A 16,952-nucleotide genomic window follows, 5' to 3' on the forward strand; every position below is an offset into this window, starting at 1 on the left:
TTAACAATGGAGCGGTTCATTAAGTTTTATTTTGAACTTGAAGTTAAGTATAAAGAAATGCGCACATTAAAGTTATTTTACATATCTGATGTCATGATGAGTGTGGCGAGAGAGAACCCAAATGCAAAGGCAGGTTAAATTGCTCTTTAATAACTCAGATGGCCGTTTGGCAAAAATCAGAAACCAGGAGCCGACAGGCGAAATAGAACAAACAGAAAGCTTCTTAGAAAACAGACAACTGAAGAGCGTCTGCACGTATGGCTCAGGAAATCCCCGGAGGATGCGGGAAGGCGTCCGGGTAACAGATGAACAGTCTTTAACAATAGGCTATGTGCACAACCGTAGTTTCGAACTTCCGCTTTTGTCAGAAGTCGGCATATCAGTTTCCGGTCTACGACTGGTCATCCGCATCCACTAATAAACAAACAAGATGAGTGCTGCTGTTGTACAAAAAAAAAAGAGTTCTTAAACACATCTAAGTTTCTTAGAACTGTAGTGGATCTAACGTCCGTTTCACACCCGTTTGCAGTGTGTGTTGCGGTGCAGGAGCGTGCTGTTAGTGCGTTCACGTATTATGATGCGTTTTACACAGTGAATAACTGATCCGCGGCTGTACAACAAACACATGTTGCTAATATCATACGTTCACATGCCAACTGTCCCGATTAAATACTGCCCTACAAAGGCAAAGTGCACTAACTACGCAAACAAAGAAACGGAGAAAAAGGCCTTTAAAGTTTATACCAGCCAGTCAAACACGTTATGGATAGATTATGTGGTAATGCCTCTCCGAAACGGGACATAATTTAACCCAGATATTTTTTCACAAGACAGAACACATGTCATAAAGCCCATTACAAGTCTTAACTCAATTTTGACCAAATGTGTAGTTACTGCGCTTTTCCTTTTTAGGGCAGAATAGACTGCTACTGATCTAACCACTGACTACACCAGCAACACTACATTTGAGAATGATCACGACACCGGTCATAATCCATCACAGCCCACACAAACTCAACATCCAGCCACGCAAGAAAACATTAAATATTACCGAGGTAATAAGATGCTGATGTGATTTGCTGCCCAAGAAACATTTCTGATTATTATTAATGTTTTCTTTTTAAAAAGTCAGGATTCTTTGATGAATAGAAGATTCAAAGTAGATTTATCCGAAATAAAAAATCTCTGTAACATTATAAATGACTGCGTTCACTTTTTGATTACTTTAATGTGTCCTTGCTGAAGTATGATTGATTTGTGTAATGTGACTTTTTTTTGTGTGTGATCTTAAAATCCGATTTACAAGTAAATTGTACATAAATAGGTTAGAGCAAACAAATGTTTAAACTTTTGGGGTTTAAAATTTTTTTAAACGCATAACCTTGCAGTGTGGTGTCAATTCACATTCACATAAACTAAACTGAGTCATTTGCATAGCACTTATACTTTAGTGTGCACGAACTGATTTTTAAAATTTTATTTTTCTTATTATATTTAATTTTTCTTTTATTGTCATTGATTTTATTTTCAAATGGTGATTTGTCAAAGGGGATTCGCATGTGATGTGTGAAAAGTGATCCGTGCAAATTGAGAGGAATGAAATTCCAGTAAACTGTTTCTGTTCAGTGATCTGATTTTTCAATTCATTATAATTTTATGTTAATTCATTTCATTATAATTTATTAATTCATTCTATTTCATATTTAAGTTTATTCACTGGTTTACTTAATATTATTTTCATTTAAGTTAGTACTACAGACATTAATTTAAACAAGTTTTTTTTTTTTTAATGCAAGGTGTGAGATCCCGAACCCGGGACTCCAGATACTATTATAAACAGTGAATATAAGTATTTGGTGAGCTATACCCAAGGAGATATTTTTCCTCCTTTTATTTTTGTGGTGTTAAATCCCACTAATGGGTTACAATAACATAATACAAACTTACCTTTCATCCATGTTTTTATCTTTCCAAAGACAGCAGCTGCAGCCAATTGATGAGTTTTTTCTTTTTCTCATCTGTCGGTGGGTTTGAAGTAGAGACACTTGGGACACCGTTTCTATGTGCACCCATCCATGGTGAGCAGAATAATTTCAACATGGACAAACTACCTCTACTCACAGTCAGGATCAGTGTGTGTGTGGCTTTCACCAGCTCAAGTCAAAGCTCACCTCCCTGAAGAGTTCAGTGCTTTCCCAGACACACAGGTGATCCTTGACTGCACTGAACTCAGATGTCAGACAACATCCTCCCCACTACTCCAGAGGGAATGTCCTCAAACTACAAATCTCACTGCACAATGAAAGGCCTCATTGGGAGAGTGCCAAATGATGCAGTCACATTTGTCTCTCAGCTTTATGCTGGGTCAATGAGTGACAAGGAGATCTTTAAACAGTCTTGAATAGGAGGATCTTTGTTGACATCAGTGTACGCATGCGCGAGTCGTTGGGTGGCAAGAAAACAATAGAATGACCGGCTGTAAAGACGCGACAAGCACTTTTAAGCCATAATATATAAGCACTTTAATATCTGACGACCGGAGGAGGTTTGGAGAGAAGCTCAAAATTTGTATTGGTGACAAAATTGAAGTTATTCAAAGCCCATATGTGATTTGGGATGTCAAAAAACGTCGGTCCGACTCGCCCGTGTCTTGGCCACTATAATCTGCTGGGGAGACATTTATTCTTATTTAATAGAAACCCCTGGACCCTTCACTCATGAAAGATTAAAGGCTTTCAAAAGTCGGGAGGCCTATGATTATTTTGTTTCTCGAAAAGTTGCGCTGATCTTTTCTTTCAAACAGAAAGCAGTGATAGTGCTAAAAACAACATGACATCATGACTTTTGCTTAAACATACACGCCACTTTCAAATCAAGTGGCGTGTTATCTTTTTGCATTTTGAGCTATGCGTGTATGTCTCTACAATTAAATGAAGCGAAACGAAGCAAAATGTAGATCTACATCTGGGGAGCGATATATTTTTCCTAGGATGGTAGGGGAAGACTCATAAATGCTATTAACCCCAGGGACGGGTAGGTCATATTTATATACAGTAATGTAACATTAAGTCAATGGCGTTCATAAACACGCTGAAAAGCGAATATGCGTGTTGGAAATATGAATTGGCGTGTTATACATGCAGCATTTCATGAGATCAGTCTGTAAAAGCAGAGGTTAGACCTGGCCAAGGAAAGTCACAGCGTGATCGCATCTCCCGTGGGTGATCGCAGAACGGAGAAATAATCACTGCTCACTGCAAAGCCGGGTAAATCTTCATTGATCAGTGTTCTTATTTATTTAAAATGAAATGAAAAACTTTTTATCAGGCCCCCAACAAACCGTACAATCGACCACACAGCAAGAGTGAACCATCCTCTTCTCTAAATCCTCCTCCAAACGTGCAAAGCAATCAAATTACAGGTATCTAGTGGTGTTTCTTGCCACATGATTCCCATGATGCAACGCGACAAACGTAAACAATGACGTCACAAAAGATCCTCCTATAGCCAAACAACTCACAGAAGACGTGGCAGTTATAGTAGAGGGTATGATACGTACCTGATATGATCTAAATTGTTTTGATTTTATTTAGTTTAATGAAGACAAGACCTCCCCTTACGAAACAAAAATATATTGCAGTATATTGGAATGTACCATGTGATATATTAGGCAATAAATTCCCATATATAGGATTTAATATTTATATTGTCCATCAAGACCAAGATAGTCACTATATTTTTTACATATAGTTTGTCTTTTTAAAGTTTGTCTTTATATGCTTTAATACACTGAAATATGTGCTACACACACACACACACACACACACACACACACACACACAAATACATACATACATCACCTATATATATATATATATATATATATACACACACACACACACACACACACACACAAATTTTATATATATATATATATATATATATATATATATATGATATGACATGCATGGCATAGCTATTTAGCTCAATTAAAATATCTTTCATAATTTACAAATAATTACTGCAACTGCATTACACAAATACGTTTTATTGAAACATATATGCTTTTCCACAGTTCCCCAATGTCCTTGAAAGTTTGTATATTATTTATTTATTCCTTATTATTTGTGCATTTTGTTTACAGATTATTTATATTTCATAACAGCACTGCTGAAAGTTTGAAATAGACATTGGTCATTGAAATTTCTTTAATTTATATTGTTTAATTTGTATATTTTGTGTTCAATGGCACTCTTTAAAAATTAGTGATGGGAAGTTCGGATCATTTTACTGATTCGGATCTTTGAGTCTCGTTCAGTAAAATGAACGAATCTTTTATCGAGTCATTTCATTCATTTCGGTCATTTCATAATTATATAATTAAAATGTCATGTTAAATATCCCAAAACATCTAGTACTTACGAAAATCTTAATTACATTTGTAAAAATAACATAATAGGGTAATGCAGCCAAAGCCAAAAGCAACTGAAATAACTGAAACGTTATTAATTAGTTGCTGGGTCTCAAGTTCAGGCTATGCAGTCTGACCCTGTTATAGTTCACCTCACCTCCTGATCCGAGACGTTCTTTGCTTTGCAACTTCATATTTATCAGGTTTGTTCTCCTCCTCTCATGTCTCGAGACGTTAGCTGTTGACTCGTCAGTGTCTGACTCTGATCTGTGCTGTCTGCTGGGCCGTGCCACGCGATATAGCAGAACCGGAAAGATTAAAGATTAGTTCATCTCTCGAGTTCGGGTTCGGCCGGGTCCGAGTCTTTCGTTCTTCCAGTCAGTCCCATTAAGTCTATGCTGTCAGTACCGGAAAGGGGAATGATTAGTTCATTTGAGTCTTCGGGTTTGAGTCCGTCGTTCTTTTCTCACGTGGCCACGGGTCTCGCATCAAATACAACATTAGATTCGTATTATTGACTGCGTCTGAATATTGTGTTATATAGCCTAGGCATTAAAATACAAAATATGTTCAATAAACATTATAAACGTCCATTATTCCTTATTATTGTCCCTGTCCGTCTCTTTTCTATATTATGCATCTGTGGTGTGTTTTATTATATATTGTACATTAATTAACTACTATTATATTATACATCATCTACGTGCTTGTTTGTAAAAGGTTTGTGAATTAGTTTGTAAAAAGTTTGTGAATTTGGGTATTCAATACGGTGACAATTCACGTGACTAAAGAACGAAGGACTCAAACCCGAAGACTCAAATGAACTAATCATTCCTCTTTCCGGTGATCTGACAGCATAGGCTCAATGGGACTGACAGGAAGAACGAAAGACTCGGACCCGGCCGAACCCGAACTCGAGAGATGAACTAATCATTTCTCTTTCCGGTACTGACAGCATAGGCTCTATGGGACTGACAGGAAGAACGAAAGACTCGGACTCGCCCCGAACCCGAACTCGAGACTCGAGAGATGAACTAATCATTTCTGTTTCCAGTACAGATTCAGAATCCATATGTTGCGCAATGCGCATGCGCGGGTAACACAACATGAACAAATCACTCCCTGAGACAACTCGATAGTCCCGAGTCATATTAAAGATTCGTTCAAAATGAACGAATCGTTCATGAACGACACATCACTATTAAAAATGTTTCACTGTTAATAAATGTAGTCAATCACATTTCCTTATATGCAAGTCGTTTTGTGATTTTAGCTCAAATTGGGTTTAGTATCTGTGCCTGATTTAAAAAAAAAGTGGCTTTTGATAGATTACCCTAGCCTGACTTCGTCATACTCATTTTCTAATAAGAAAATAAGTCTGATACCGCTCCGTTGGGCTTTGATTATGAGGCGTGTCTTAACCGAACCAGGAAAAAAAAAAACTCTGCACTCAATAGTCGGTAAACCTACCAACCAATCAGAGCAACGCATAAGTCAACTCCTTTGTATAGCGCAGTTTTCAACTACAGAACTTACTTATTTTAGATTAGAAGTTAAATAACGATTGTTGCTTCTTTTACTTACTCCTCCATGAGTGCGACCAAAGGAGAAACCACAACGACCACAGGCTTTTCATTACGTCCCATCTTCTTAAAGGGTAACTAAACACCAAAACAACTTTTTTTAGTTAATGATCTGTAAGAATGGAGCTTCATAAATGCTGTTCATTGATTCGAGTACATTTTTTGACAATTGAGTATAAAGTGTTTTGATTTTCAAATATATGGTGTAAAAACGTCTGAGTGCTGCCCTCTTCAGGTTGAACGGAAAGCTCCTGCAGTAGGGGTACTTTCTGACGTAGGGAACTCTCAGACGCCACTCTGTCACGCCCTTGGTGCGAGCTCACCACGCCCTTGGCAGCCCCTGGTATAAAAGCATCTGGTTCCGTCAAAACTACTGTAGCGAGTCAGGAGTTGGATTTATGAGTATTGAAAACGATCAGGATAGCATATATTAGCATCGAGTTAGCATAGCATTTATATAGTTATTTAGATTATTTTTGAAAACGATCAGGATAGAGTATTGTTGCATCTATTTAGCATAGCATTATATAGATAATTTAGATTATTTTGTGTAGCTAGTAGCATAGTACAGTTAGGATAGCTTCAAGTTAGCATAGATTTATCAGTGTTTAGTACAGTGATCAGGATAGTAACGGAATAGAGGTGGACATGGGCTTCTCCACACGCAGTGCCAAACACGGACTCCTCCACCGCAGCGGCGTCTTGATGTGAGTGATCATGGATATTTTAATCACAATTTATGGTTAGGATAAAGTTAATCCTCTGGGGTCGACAAACGAGCCGGCGCATTTTGCTGGATTTTTTCACATAGCGGCAGAATATCAATATGAATATATGCCCACAGAGCGTGCGCTATTGAGATCAACTCGACGACAAAACTCATCAGATGCCGGTCGCGATGCGGGAGTTAAGACCGCAGTTTGAGCCAGCGGCTCGAATGGATTTGGCCCTGTGTCTACATACAATTCACCCTCATCCACTTCAGGTGAAGTCCTCGACTTCAAATGGCCGCTCTGTTACAAAGCAAGCTACTTGCGTCACTCCAGTCTCTCTCTATTTTAGAGTCTGACAGCAGCTGTCACTCACGGCGGGTCTCAGGTGCACGCCCCCTGGCCCCGCTGGGGTCTGCCCATTTTTTCAGCATTTTTCAAATATTGCTAGTGGGTGGAGTCAGGCTCTGACCAGGGGTTTAGTTACTCTTTAACGACCGTCAGAGCCAGCTGATAAGTTACACGTTTCCCGAATCATGTAAGAAGGACGCCAAAAATATCTTTCCGATCGACAAATGCCTTGATTGCAGTTCTCTGTTTGTCTATTAAAATTAATACACTGTCGATTTATTTTTTTAACAGACGCGACAGCGGAATCTATACATCTCAATTCTCCAGCTGCAGTCATTTCTGAGGGAGACCAATAAAGCGCTCTTTGATAACGTGATGATTAGCAGCTACGTCCTTGCAGCTCATCTGTCCATCATCGTATAAAGCCCCCCCCTGGCAATTTGATTGGCCCGTTCATCTTCACGGTGCACTTGGTGCAAAAGGGAGAGCAAGCAAAACTTATCACTTGAACGCGAAAAACAGTGTTTGTTTGAGATTTGTCGCAGCAGATTCATGCATTTGTAGTTTTGTACTTGTGTTTGTGCTAGAAAATATATACAAGACATTTGTGAGAAAATATTCTACAAGTGTGCAGCTCTCATCGGATGAATTCACATACTGATTTGCAGATGAGCAAAACTTATCCATGTAAATGCGTTTTGCACCATATTCACTGCAGCAGTTGTAGCAAAAATGTGAGGGTTCGAGTTTTTGTGCACCTGTAATGAAGGATTTGAGAAGGTGTATCTGTTGTGTTGAGTTTGTGGAAGATACTGATACACATTTGTTGATTTTCTCTACAACTTCAAATCCCTCTGTCACAGGCGTTCAGTAGTTTTGGACCAAAAATATCTTCATAGTTTCACTCACAACAATAAGTTCGGATCTGTGAATTACTTTACTGAACTCATTGAAATAAGAACTGTCAGTGTTTCTTTATACATAAGTTCAAGAACAAAGTAAAACTCTCTGAACAGCTCCATTGTTAACGTATGGATTTGTCTGAAACACTGACTTAACAGGAAGTGTTTGTCTGAACCTGCAAAAGTTTAGAAAATAAGGTGAGACTCTATTTTTAGAAGTGATAATACAGAGTTATGTTGACACTGCTGGAACAGTGGATATCAATAATGAGGATCATAGTTATGCAGATTCAACTGATTTATGTGCAAAACATGACTGCTTTCAGGAAGACAACAAACAAACTGAAGTCTCAGAGAAAAAAACAAGAACAACAGTAAAAAGCTTAGAAGGCAATGCAGGTTTAAAGAAAAAAGTCACTACTCCTTTTGAAAAACTGGTTCACTGGAAAAAAAAAAGTTCACTGAAAAAGTTCTGGTTTAACAGGTTTAAGTTCAGAAACTTCATTCTTTACGGAAATACACGTTTAAATGAGTTTCAAAGTAACTTCTGCTCAAGACAGTTCAAGTTCAGTGGAGGATTGAGCAACACCACATCGTCATTATTCATGGTTAGTAAATACTTCTTTATAAAATATAATGATAGATATAGGTTTGAAAGTGTCATTTCCATTCACATTGATCTAGACTTAATAAGCGTTGACACATTGTTTATACAGTTTTTTTGACTGCGTACAAATCTCAAAGCAATTCTTTGCTTTGCAGATTTAAACAACACAGCTTTCTGATGCCTCATATTTCTCTCTTCATAAATAACCATATTCATCTCACAACCTGTATTACAACTCAATCAGATTATGACTGTCACAATATCAGATTTTTCAGTACACGATTGTCATGGCCAAAATAATTCATGATAAAAATATATTGTGATATCTCTAGAAATCTTAGAAAAATAAATATTGCTATCAGTCAAAGCAAGCTTTATTTATTTGATGAATTTATTTATTTGACTAATGAATCATACAACTATATAGATAAGGAAATGCTAACCATTTTAGTTTAGTACTAGCAGGGCTGCCAACTTTTGAGTTTAGCTTGGTGTGAGAATTATGGAGCGCAAAAACAGTATTTTTTGTTTGAATTTTGTAATAAGATTGACAGAATTTGAAAGCTGAGACTTTGTTTCATATCATAGTACCCTGCTCTGTGTCATCTGTCGGTGTCAGTGTCTTTGCTCTGTGATTTTTCACTGCGTGAGAATATGGTTGTGTGACGTGAGTAAGTGTGTGAACTGTGTCAATAGTGTGAGTCTCGCACTGAATGCCTGAGAGTTGGCAGACCTGCCACAAGTCTAGACTAGTTATTTAACTTTCTCCTCAAATCACAGAATCATTCGTCAAAAGGTTTGGCGTTTATACGCTGACCAAAGGAACTTACATTATTCTTACAATGTAGAGAAACGTGTGTTCATGTTTAAAACTGAAAGTATATCTCATGCTACACAATCCTCCTTCCTTAAAGAGAATACTTCAGTCAACATATGCGTCAGTGGAAACTATCCTAGATTGCATTCACACTCCTGTGTGGTTAAACTCCTCTCACTCTTCTACATGTCTCCTTGGCATGTGATCCTCACACACACTTACTGTGCGGATATATGAATGCTTATAAAGATGTTATACCCATGAATAAATGCTTTTATTTCTTCTAAATTCTCGAGTGCCTAGGCAGAGCCAAGAGATACTGACTTTATACTCCAGTTTGCATCTAGTTCAATCAAATTTTTGATGGCCACTTTCGTCACGTTAATTCTGTAATAAAGGCTTTTTTACGTCACAACTGTTTCAAAATATTTTGAAATTTCAATGGTTCGCTGTCGATCCCAGTAAACCAGCGTTTATGGTTTTTACCTGATCTCGGATCAGTTTTGTAGTTTTGTAGACATTTTAATGAAATGTTTGTGTAATTTGGGGATGGACAGCCCTGCCATTCAACAATCTAAACTATGTTTTCTGTACAACAACATTACTCACTGCTTAACTATCACAGTATGACGCATCATTGAAGTAATCAATTCTAGAATCAAAATGATAAACCAGTCAGACAACTCGTTTAGAGTAAGAGTAACAGTACTAGAGCATAGACTGCCTTAATGTTGAGACAACACATTTGTTAAAGGGAAAAAAATAAAAACAGAGAATAAGGGGTGGATGTAGTCGACGGTCGACTGGAATGGGATCACTTCAGGGAGCCTATTGTCTTCCAGTATTATTGAACGAGCCAATGCACATTGGCGTGTAAGATATGCATCTCACACTCCGCCCCGTGGAGCGGGTATAAAAACGGAAGTAGATGCACGCACCATTTGCTTTTTTCTTTGGAGCCAAGCCAGTGTTGCCAACTATTTTCAAATGAAAGTAGCTAACGTCTTCCCTAAAAATCGCTAAATGTCGCTAGATAACATCATACGTTAATTAGCATAGTCGTGACGTCATCACGTCGTACTTGCGTTCCGCTTGCCTAATGTGTTTTCACTAAAAATTAAGAATCTATTTCTCAGTGTATACATTAGTGGTATACAAATGGTACATTTGCATCAGTTGAAACATTCCTTTCCGTGCAAAGAGCATACCAACTGTACATATTTGAAGGATCATCATCATTGGGACATCTCTGCTAATTGAACAATGCATTTTACTTGTATACCTTTAAGCAGAATACTGTACATAACTCTTCCATCTCTCTGCTCAGCACACATGTACAAACATAGTCTGACTTCTATTAAATTATTATGCAAATGAATAAAGAAAAATATAACAAAAAAATTAAACACTAAAATGTTAGTCTTCACCTGAAAGCATGAAGATAATTTAAATGCTTAAAGTTTGAAGTTTTTGAAAGCTATACAGTCTATCAGAATAACAGACAAGATAGATAGATAGATAGATGGATTTTAGGATGTTTCTATGCGGTTGCTTGAGCACTTGGGGGATTGCTAGTGTGTTGCTATATGGTTTCTAGGGTACCTGCAGTGGTTGCTGTTGCTATGTGGTTTCTTAGGATGGTAGCTTGGGTACTCAGGTTGGTTCCTAAGGCGTTGGCTATTTGGTTGCGAGGACCTTATGGGTGGTTGCTATATGGTTTCTATGGTAGTTGCAAGGGTAGTCTGGGTGGACATTAGTGTGTTGCTATGTGGTTGCTAGGGTGCTTCTATGTGGTTTCTTAATATGGTTGCTAGGGTACTCAGGGTGGTTACTATGTGGTTTTTATGGTACTTGGGGTGGTTGCTAGGGTACTCTGGGTGGATGTTAGGGTGTTGCTGTTTTGTTGCTAGGGTACTCATTTGACCCCTTTAACAGATTAGTTTGGATGAGAATCCTGATCCGATCACAGCTTAATTTCATAATCCAAATAACATTTATGGTTAGCGAGTGGTTAGGTCAAGAGTGAAACTACTTTTTTTATCCTGCAGCTGTGAATCTGTGAAGGACGATGGCGTCTGTTAAAGAACGGCTGAAAAACTCACTAATGGACCTGGAGGAAGCTGAACAGAAGACGTTTAAGTGGCACTTAGAGAATGATAATGCCTGTATAAAAAAGTGTGATATGGAGAATGCAGATAGGATGAAAACTGTGGATAAGATGGTAGCATGTTTTGGACCAGAAGAAGCAGTGAAGATCACGGTGGAGATCCTGAGGAAGATGAACCAGAATCATCTGGCTGAGCAGCTGGAGAACAAACACAAGCAAGGTGAGGTTTAATTCACTGTGACTGTAAAGTGATTGACTGTTTACCAATGTAATGGTTTGACTTAAACTTTTCTCTGCTGATGAGTTTGTGTGGTCTTTGTTTCCCAGTGAGTGATCCTCTCTCTCTTACACACTCAAGTCAGGCTGAAGGCAATATGAAGACATCTGCCGCTGTTGGAGCACTTTCAGAAGAGATCAGGGGTAAATAACAATAACTGTCTTTAGTGTCCAGTAGTGATATGAGTACAAGAGTGACAATCCAATAAATCCATTTCCAATTGCATTCAAGTATTAATCACGGCATTTGGCATTTATGTTGTATCACAGCTGCATTCAGCTCTCCCCGTCGTACCGCACGGCCTTAAAGAGGGGAAAAACTCTTTTTAAACGCATAAAAAGTTACTGAGGATGCAATCCTGAGCCTAGAGGGCTGTTTTGATTGCACCAATTGGGGCATGTTTAAGGAGTCCTGTACCAATATTAATGATCTTACAAATGGTATCAGCTGTTCTGCATGCTACTGTGTTGATAATGAAATTCCTGATAAGATTGTACATGTATATCCAAGTAATAAGCCATGGGTAAGAAAACCACTTAAGCTGTTATTAAACAGAGAGAGGCAGGCATTTAGGGAAGGCAACTTCTTAGAGTTGAACAGGCTGAAAAAGGAAATAAGAAAGGAGAGCAAAGCAGGGTTACAAAGAAAAAATAGAGAAAGACTTTGGTGGAAGAAATCTACGTTCAGCCTGGGGTGGTATGAAAACTGTTATCGGCACCAAAAGAGAAAAGAAGGTTAAGGTTGTGTTGGAGGGCTAAAGTTTTATTTGAGGTTTGATACCTCTAATTTTTGAAATGTTATTCTAGAACAGAAATCCCACCTATCAGGGAATGGTCTTGTCCCCCTTTTTTGATGAACAAACAGTGGTCAATATGTTTAAACACTCCAGAGCCAAAGCCCGGGGCCTGACAACATAGGCAGTCGCCTGCTCATTTCTGGTGCAGAACAATTATGCCCAATTTTTCATTATATTTTCCAATTGTCTCTAGAGCAACAGAGATTGCTGAATATCTGGAAACAGTCTATGGTCATTCCAGTGGCCAAACATAATCATCCCAAGATATTAATTGACCTTAGGCCGGTTGCCCTGACCTCCTTAGTCATGAAATGTTTTGGAAAAACTGGTTAAAAAAGTTGTTCTCACAAAAACAGATAATCTCCTTGACCCACTTTTTGCTTACAGGGCTAGGCGAGGGGTAGTTGATGCCACTACCACTCTGTTAAATTTGTTATTCAAACATCTCGAAGGAAGCAAAATGCATGCAAGGATTTTATTTGTTGATTTTTCATCTGCTTTTAATACAATCCAACCACACATTTTAGTTGATAAGCTCTTAAAGAACTTTGACCTTGATTTTAACATTGTGGGATGGATTCTTGACTTTTTAACTGACAGAACTCAGAGAGTAAGGATGAATGGTCGCTTGTCTGAGAAGATGTCATCATCCATGGTGTCTCCTCAGGGGTGTGTACTCTCACCACTCCTTTATATTCTTTATACTGATGATTGCCGTAGCCAACATGAAAATAGACATATTTTAAAATTTGCAGATGATTCTGCTATTGTCAGTCTCCTCTCCTCTGAGGAAAGTGATCATGGTGCTGTTGTTGATGATTTTGTGCTCTGGCATTACTGGAATTAAATGTAGAAAAGATAAAGGATATGCTGATTGATTTTAGGCGCAAGTCATCAACTCCACAGAACACTATCATCAATGGGTAGATGGTGGGATTCGTAGAAACAAAGAAGTATCTCGACAGTTTTATTTACAATAAGTTGAATTGTAATTACAACACAGAGATGCTCTGCAAAAAAGGCCAACAAGTTTCAAGCCGATAAGACGTTCATGACCCTTTTTTATAAATCAAACATTGAGTCTGTTTTAACATTTTCAGTAATCTGCTGGTATGGTAATCTCACTGTCAAGGCCAAAACTGCTCTTTCCTATATAGTGAAGGTCAGCAGTAAAATTATAGGTATCCAGGAGTGTAGCCTCACTGACCTGTATAACAGACAGGTAGTTAGGAAGACCAGATCAGTTATTTCTGATAGCTCTCAACCCCTTCAGTTTCAGATCTTACCTTCTAGTTCTCGGCTTAGATTACCCCCAGTAAAGAGCAATAGATAAAATCACTCATTCGTTCCAACCGCCATCTCTCTTCTAAACTCAGCCCGGAGGAGTAGATAAAACTTAATAAATAAATAGTGATGGGGTTGCTATAATATGTATAGTATTGACGTTGATGATGTTGTCAATGAAATGGTGATTGGCATGGAAATGTCCTTCTGTGTTGCTATGTTGTTTTTGATGATTAACAGTGTCAGCTGTTTCTTTTTAATATGTGGCTGTCGAAATGGAGGCCCATTTTAGAAATAGAGCATTTTATTCTATAGCACTTAGGCCTATCTTTATTCTCAATTCTCTGTTGTACAACCAGTGCCTGTAACATTAAGTACTTTGTATTTCGGTCTTGTATCTGTATTTGTATCTGTGTCTATGTCTTGCTGCAAAACAAATCGCCGTACGGACAAATAAAACAAATAAAAGTTAAAAGTTTTAGTAAGTATATATCATTGTAAGATGTCCTTGTAAACATTATTGCAGTAAGAGTGTGATTCATTTGAATATAGTAGAAGCAGGAATTTATGAAAAACACAATCACTTAGTCTTTGCTGTCTTTTCCCTTCTTTCTTAAAGGCTCAACTACAGACGATAGAAAAGCTACTCTTCATGATTACACAGAGACCAGCCGCAGACTGAAGAACAAATTAAAAGAGGACTATAAGCGGATATTGGTTGGTAATTCAGAGACGGGTCATCAGGAATACCTGCACGATATTTACACTGATTTATATGTAGTGGAGAATGAGACTGGAGGAAGAGTGAACGAACATGAGGTGATACAGATCGAATCACATCACAACCGATTAACTGCCAAGGAGAAGCCAATCAAGTGTAATGACATGTTTAAAGTCCAGTGTGACAGGGATTGTCGAAACAGAAAAGTGCTGACGACGGGGATCGCAGGAGTCGGAAAAACTGTCTCTGTCAATAAATTCATCTTTGACTGGGCTGAGGAAATAGAAAATCAGGATATAGATTTCATATTTCCACTTCCATTCCGTAGATTGAATTTGATTAAAGAAGAGTACAGTCTCATGGGACTGCTCAACAAATACTTCTCTAAAAGTCCTGAAGAATTGACCTCTCTTCCTGAAGGTGATGGTAAAGTTATGTTCATCTTTGATGGGCTGGATGAATGTCGCTTTACTTTGAACTTTAAAGAAGATGACATATTTACAAATGTGAATGAAAAAACAACAGTGAGTAATATAATAATAAACCTTATCAAGGCACATCTGGTTCCCTCTGCTCTCATCTGGGTCACTTCCAGACCAGCAGCAGCCAGTCTGATTCCCCGTGACTACATTGATCAAGTGACAGAGGTGCGAGGATTTAACGATGAGCAGAAAGAGCAATACTTCATCAAAAACAGCAGACCCGAGGTTGCTGGAAACCTCATCAGTCACATCAAGAAATCCAGGAGCCTGTACATCATGTGCCACATCCCTGTCTTCTGCTGGATCTCTCTTATTGTTCTTCAGCCTCTACTCGATCAAGAGAGCAATGACAAAACACCCACAACTCTCACAGGGATGTACACAAGTTTCTTAATTTCTCAGAAGCAACAGATGGAAAAAAAATACTGTGGTGCCTCTGAACCTAAAGCCAATGCAGTGTCTTTTGATCAGATTATTCTGAAGCTTGGGAAACTGGCCTTTCAACAGCTGGAGAAAGGAAACCTGATATTCTACAAAGAAGATCTTGAGAAGTGTGGACTCGATGTCAGTGAAGGGTCCCTGTACTCTGGGTTATGCACTCGAATGTTTCAGGAGGAAAAGATAGCAGCAAGAAACGTTTACAGCTTTGTACATCTCAGCGTACAGGAATTCCTTGCTGCTCTTTATGTGTTTATGATGGGCAAAGATGGGAAAGCTGACCTATTTCTTAAATTCTGGAGAAAACTGGCATGGAAACTGTCCAAAAAGCCACTGTTTCAGCTTCATAAGGCTGCAGTCAAGAAAGCTTTACAGAGTGAGAACGGACACCTGGACCTTTTCCTTCGGTTCCTCCTGGGTCTGGAGTCCAATCAGAGTGACCTAAAGGGACTACTGCCTGGACTGGAGCTCAGAACAGGGGACATGAAAAACACTGTTGACTATATAAAAAAGAAAATAGCGAAGGAAGAATCAGTAGAGAGGACCATCAATCTCTTCCACTGTCTGAGTGAACTGAAAGATGACTTTGTGGAGGAAATCCAGAAATACCTGAGCTCAGGAAATCTTTCAGAACAGAATCTCTCCTCTGCTCAGTGGTCTGGTCTGGTGTACGTGCTCCTGATGTCAGAAGAGACTCAAGAGAAGTTTGAACTGCAGAAATACAGAAGATCTGATGAAGCAGTGATGAGACTACTGCCAGTCATCAAAAACACCAGAAGAGCACTGTAAGAGTCTACTTTACATTCATTTATAAACACTGTTAAGCCCTGAACACACCAAGCCGACGGTCGGATGTCTGGCAGATTTTGTACGTTGGCCAACTAAGTCTCCTCGGTGTGATACGCACGGTTCCGTGCCGTTGGCTAAAAATAGTCCTCGTTGGCTTTATTTCTCCCGATTCGACATGTTGAATAGGCGTCGAGCCGTTAGGGAAAGAGAGAAGTCTGATTGGCTGTTCAGCTTAGTGAAAGAGTCAGTGCACAAGAATAAAAGCAAAACAGCGAGCAAAGAAGTCAAAACGGTAAAGATAGAAGGCTGTTCTTATGTTACGTCTTCTTACCTGATTGTTCCTTGGCGAATATTTCAATATTAACATGAGCGGAGTGGAATAAAGAAAGTGTTTAGCAGGATTGATATTCAAAACGGTAAGCACGCGCTGCTTTGTTTACGTTATGTGTATCTGCAACCGGCAGCGCCGGTTTTCCTTTTTGAATGACGAATATAGACTAATATATCCGCAGAAATAGACAGTTGTCTCATTACACACAGGCGCAGAACACACATTCTAGCTGAAAGTCACCTGCAGTTCTCTCGGTGTGTTCAAGTGCAGCTTTTTACCTCGACGAGAACGGACGTCAGGCGACAACACAGTTTGCTTTCATCAGCGTTAGTTCTTTGGCGTCGGC

The 16,952-nt window shown here is 38.7% G+C and overlaps 1 protein-coding gene across 1 annotated transcript in view; it reads left to right on the forward strand.

Annotated features, from left to right (window-relative positions):
- The first annotated feature begins 8,456 nt into the window (after positions 1-8,456).
- Positions 8,457-16,952, forward strand: part of LOC120478347 (NLR family CARD domain-containing protein 3) — a 34,760-nt gene continuing 26,264 nt past the window's right edge. The window contains exons 1-4 of the mRNA XM_039670201.2: positions 8,457-8,565; positions 11,430-11,708; positions 11,816-11,908; positions 14,465-16,271. Coding sequence (XP_039526135.2) covers positions 11,450-11,708; positions 11,816-11,908; positions 14,465-16,271 — 2,159 coding nt within the window. The 5' untranslated portion in view covers positions 8,457-8,565; positions 11,430-11,449. The remainder of the gene's footprint in view (positions 8,566-11,429; positions 11,709-11,815; positions 11,909-14,464; positions 16,272-16,952) is intronic.

This window comes from Pimephales promelas, chromosome 24, assembly GCF_988280905.1.
Source record: "Pimephales promelas chromosome 24, fPimPro1.hap1.1, whole genome shotgun sequence".
In the NCBI taxonomy this organism is placed as follows: Eukaryota; Metazoa; Chordata; class Actinopteri; order Cypriniformes; family Leuciscidae; genus Pimephales; species Pimephales promelas.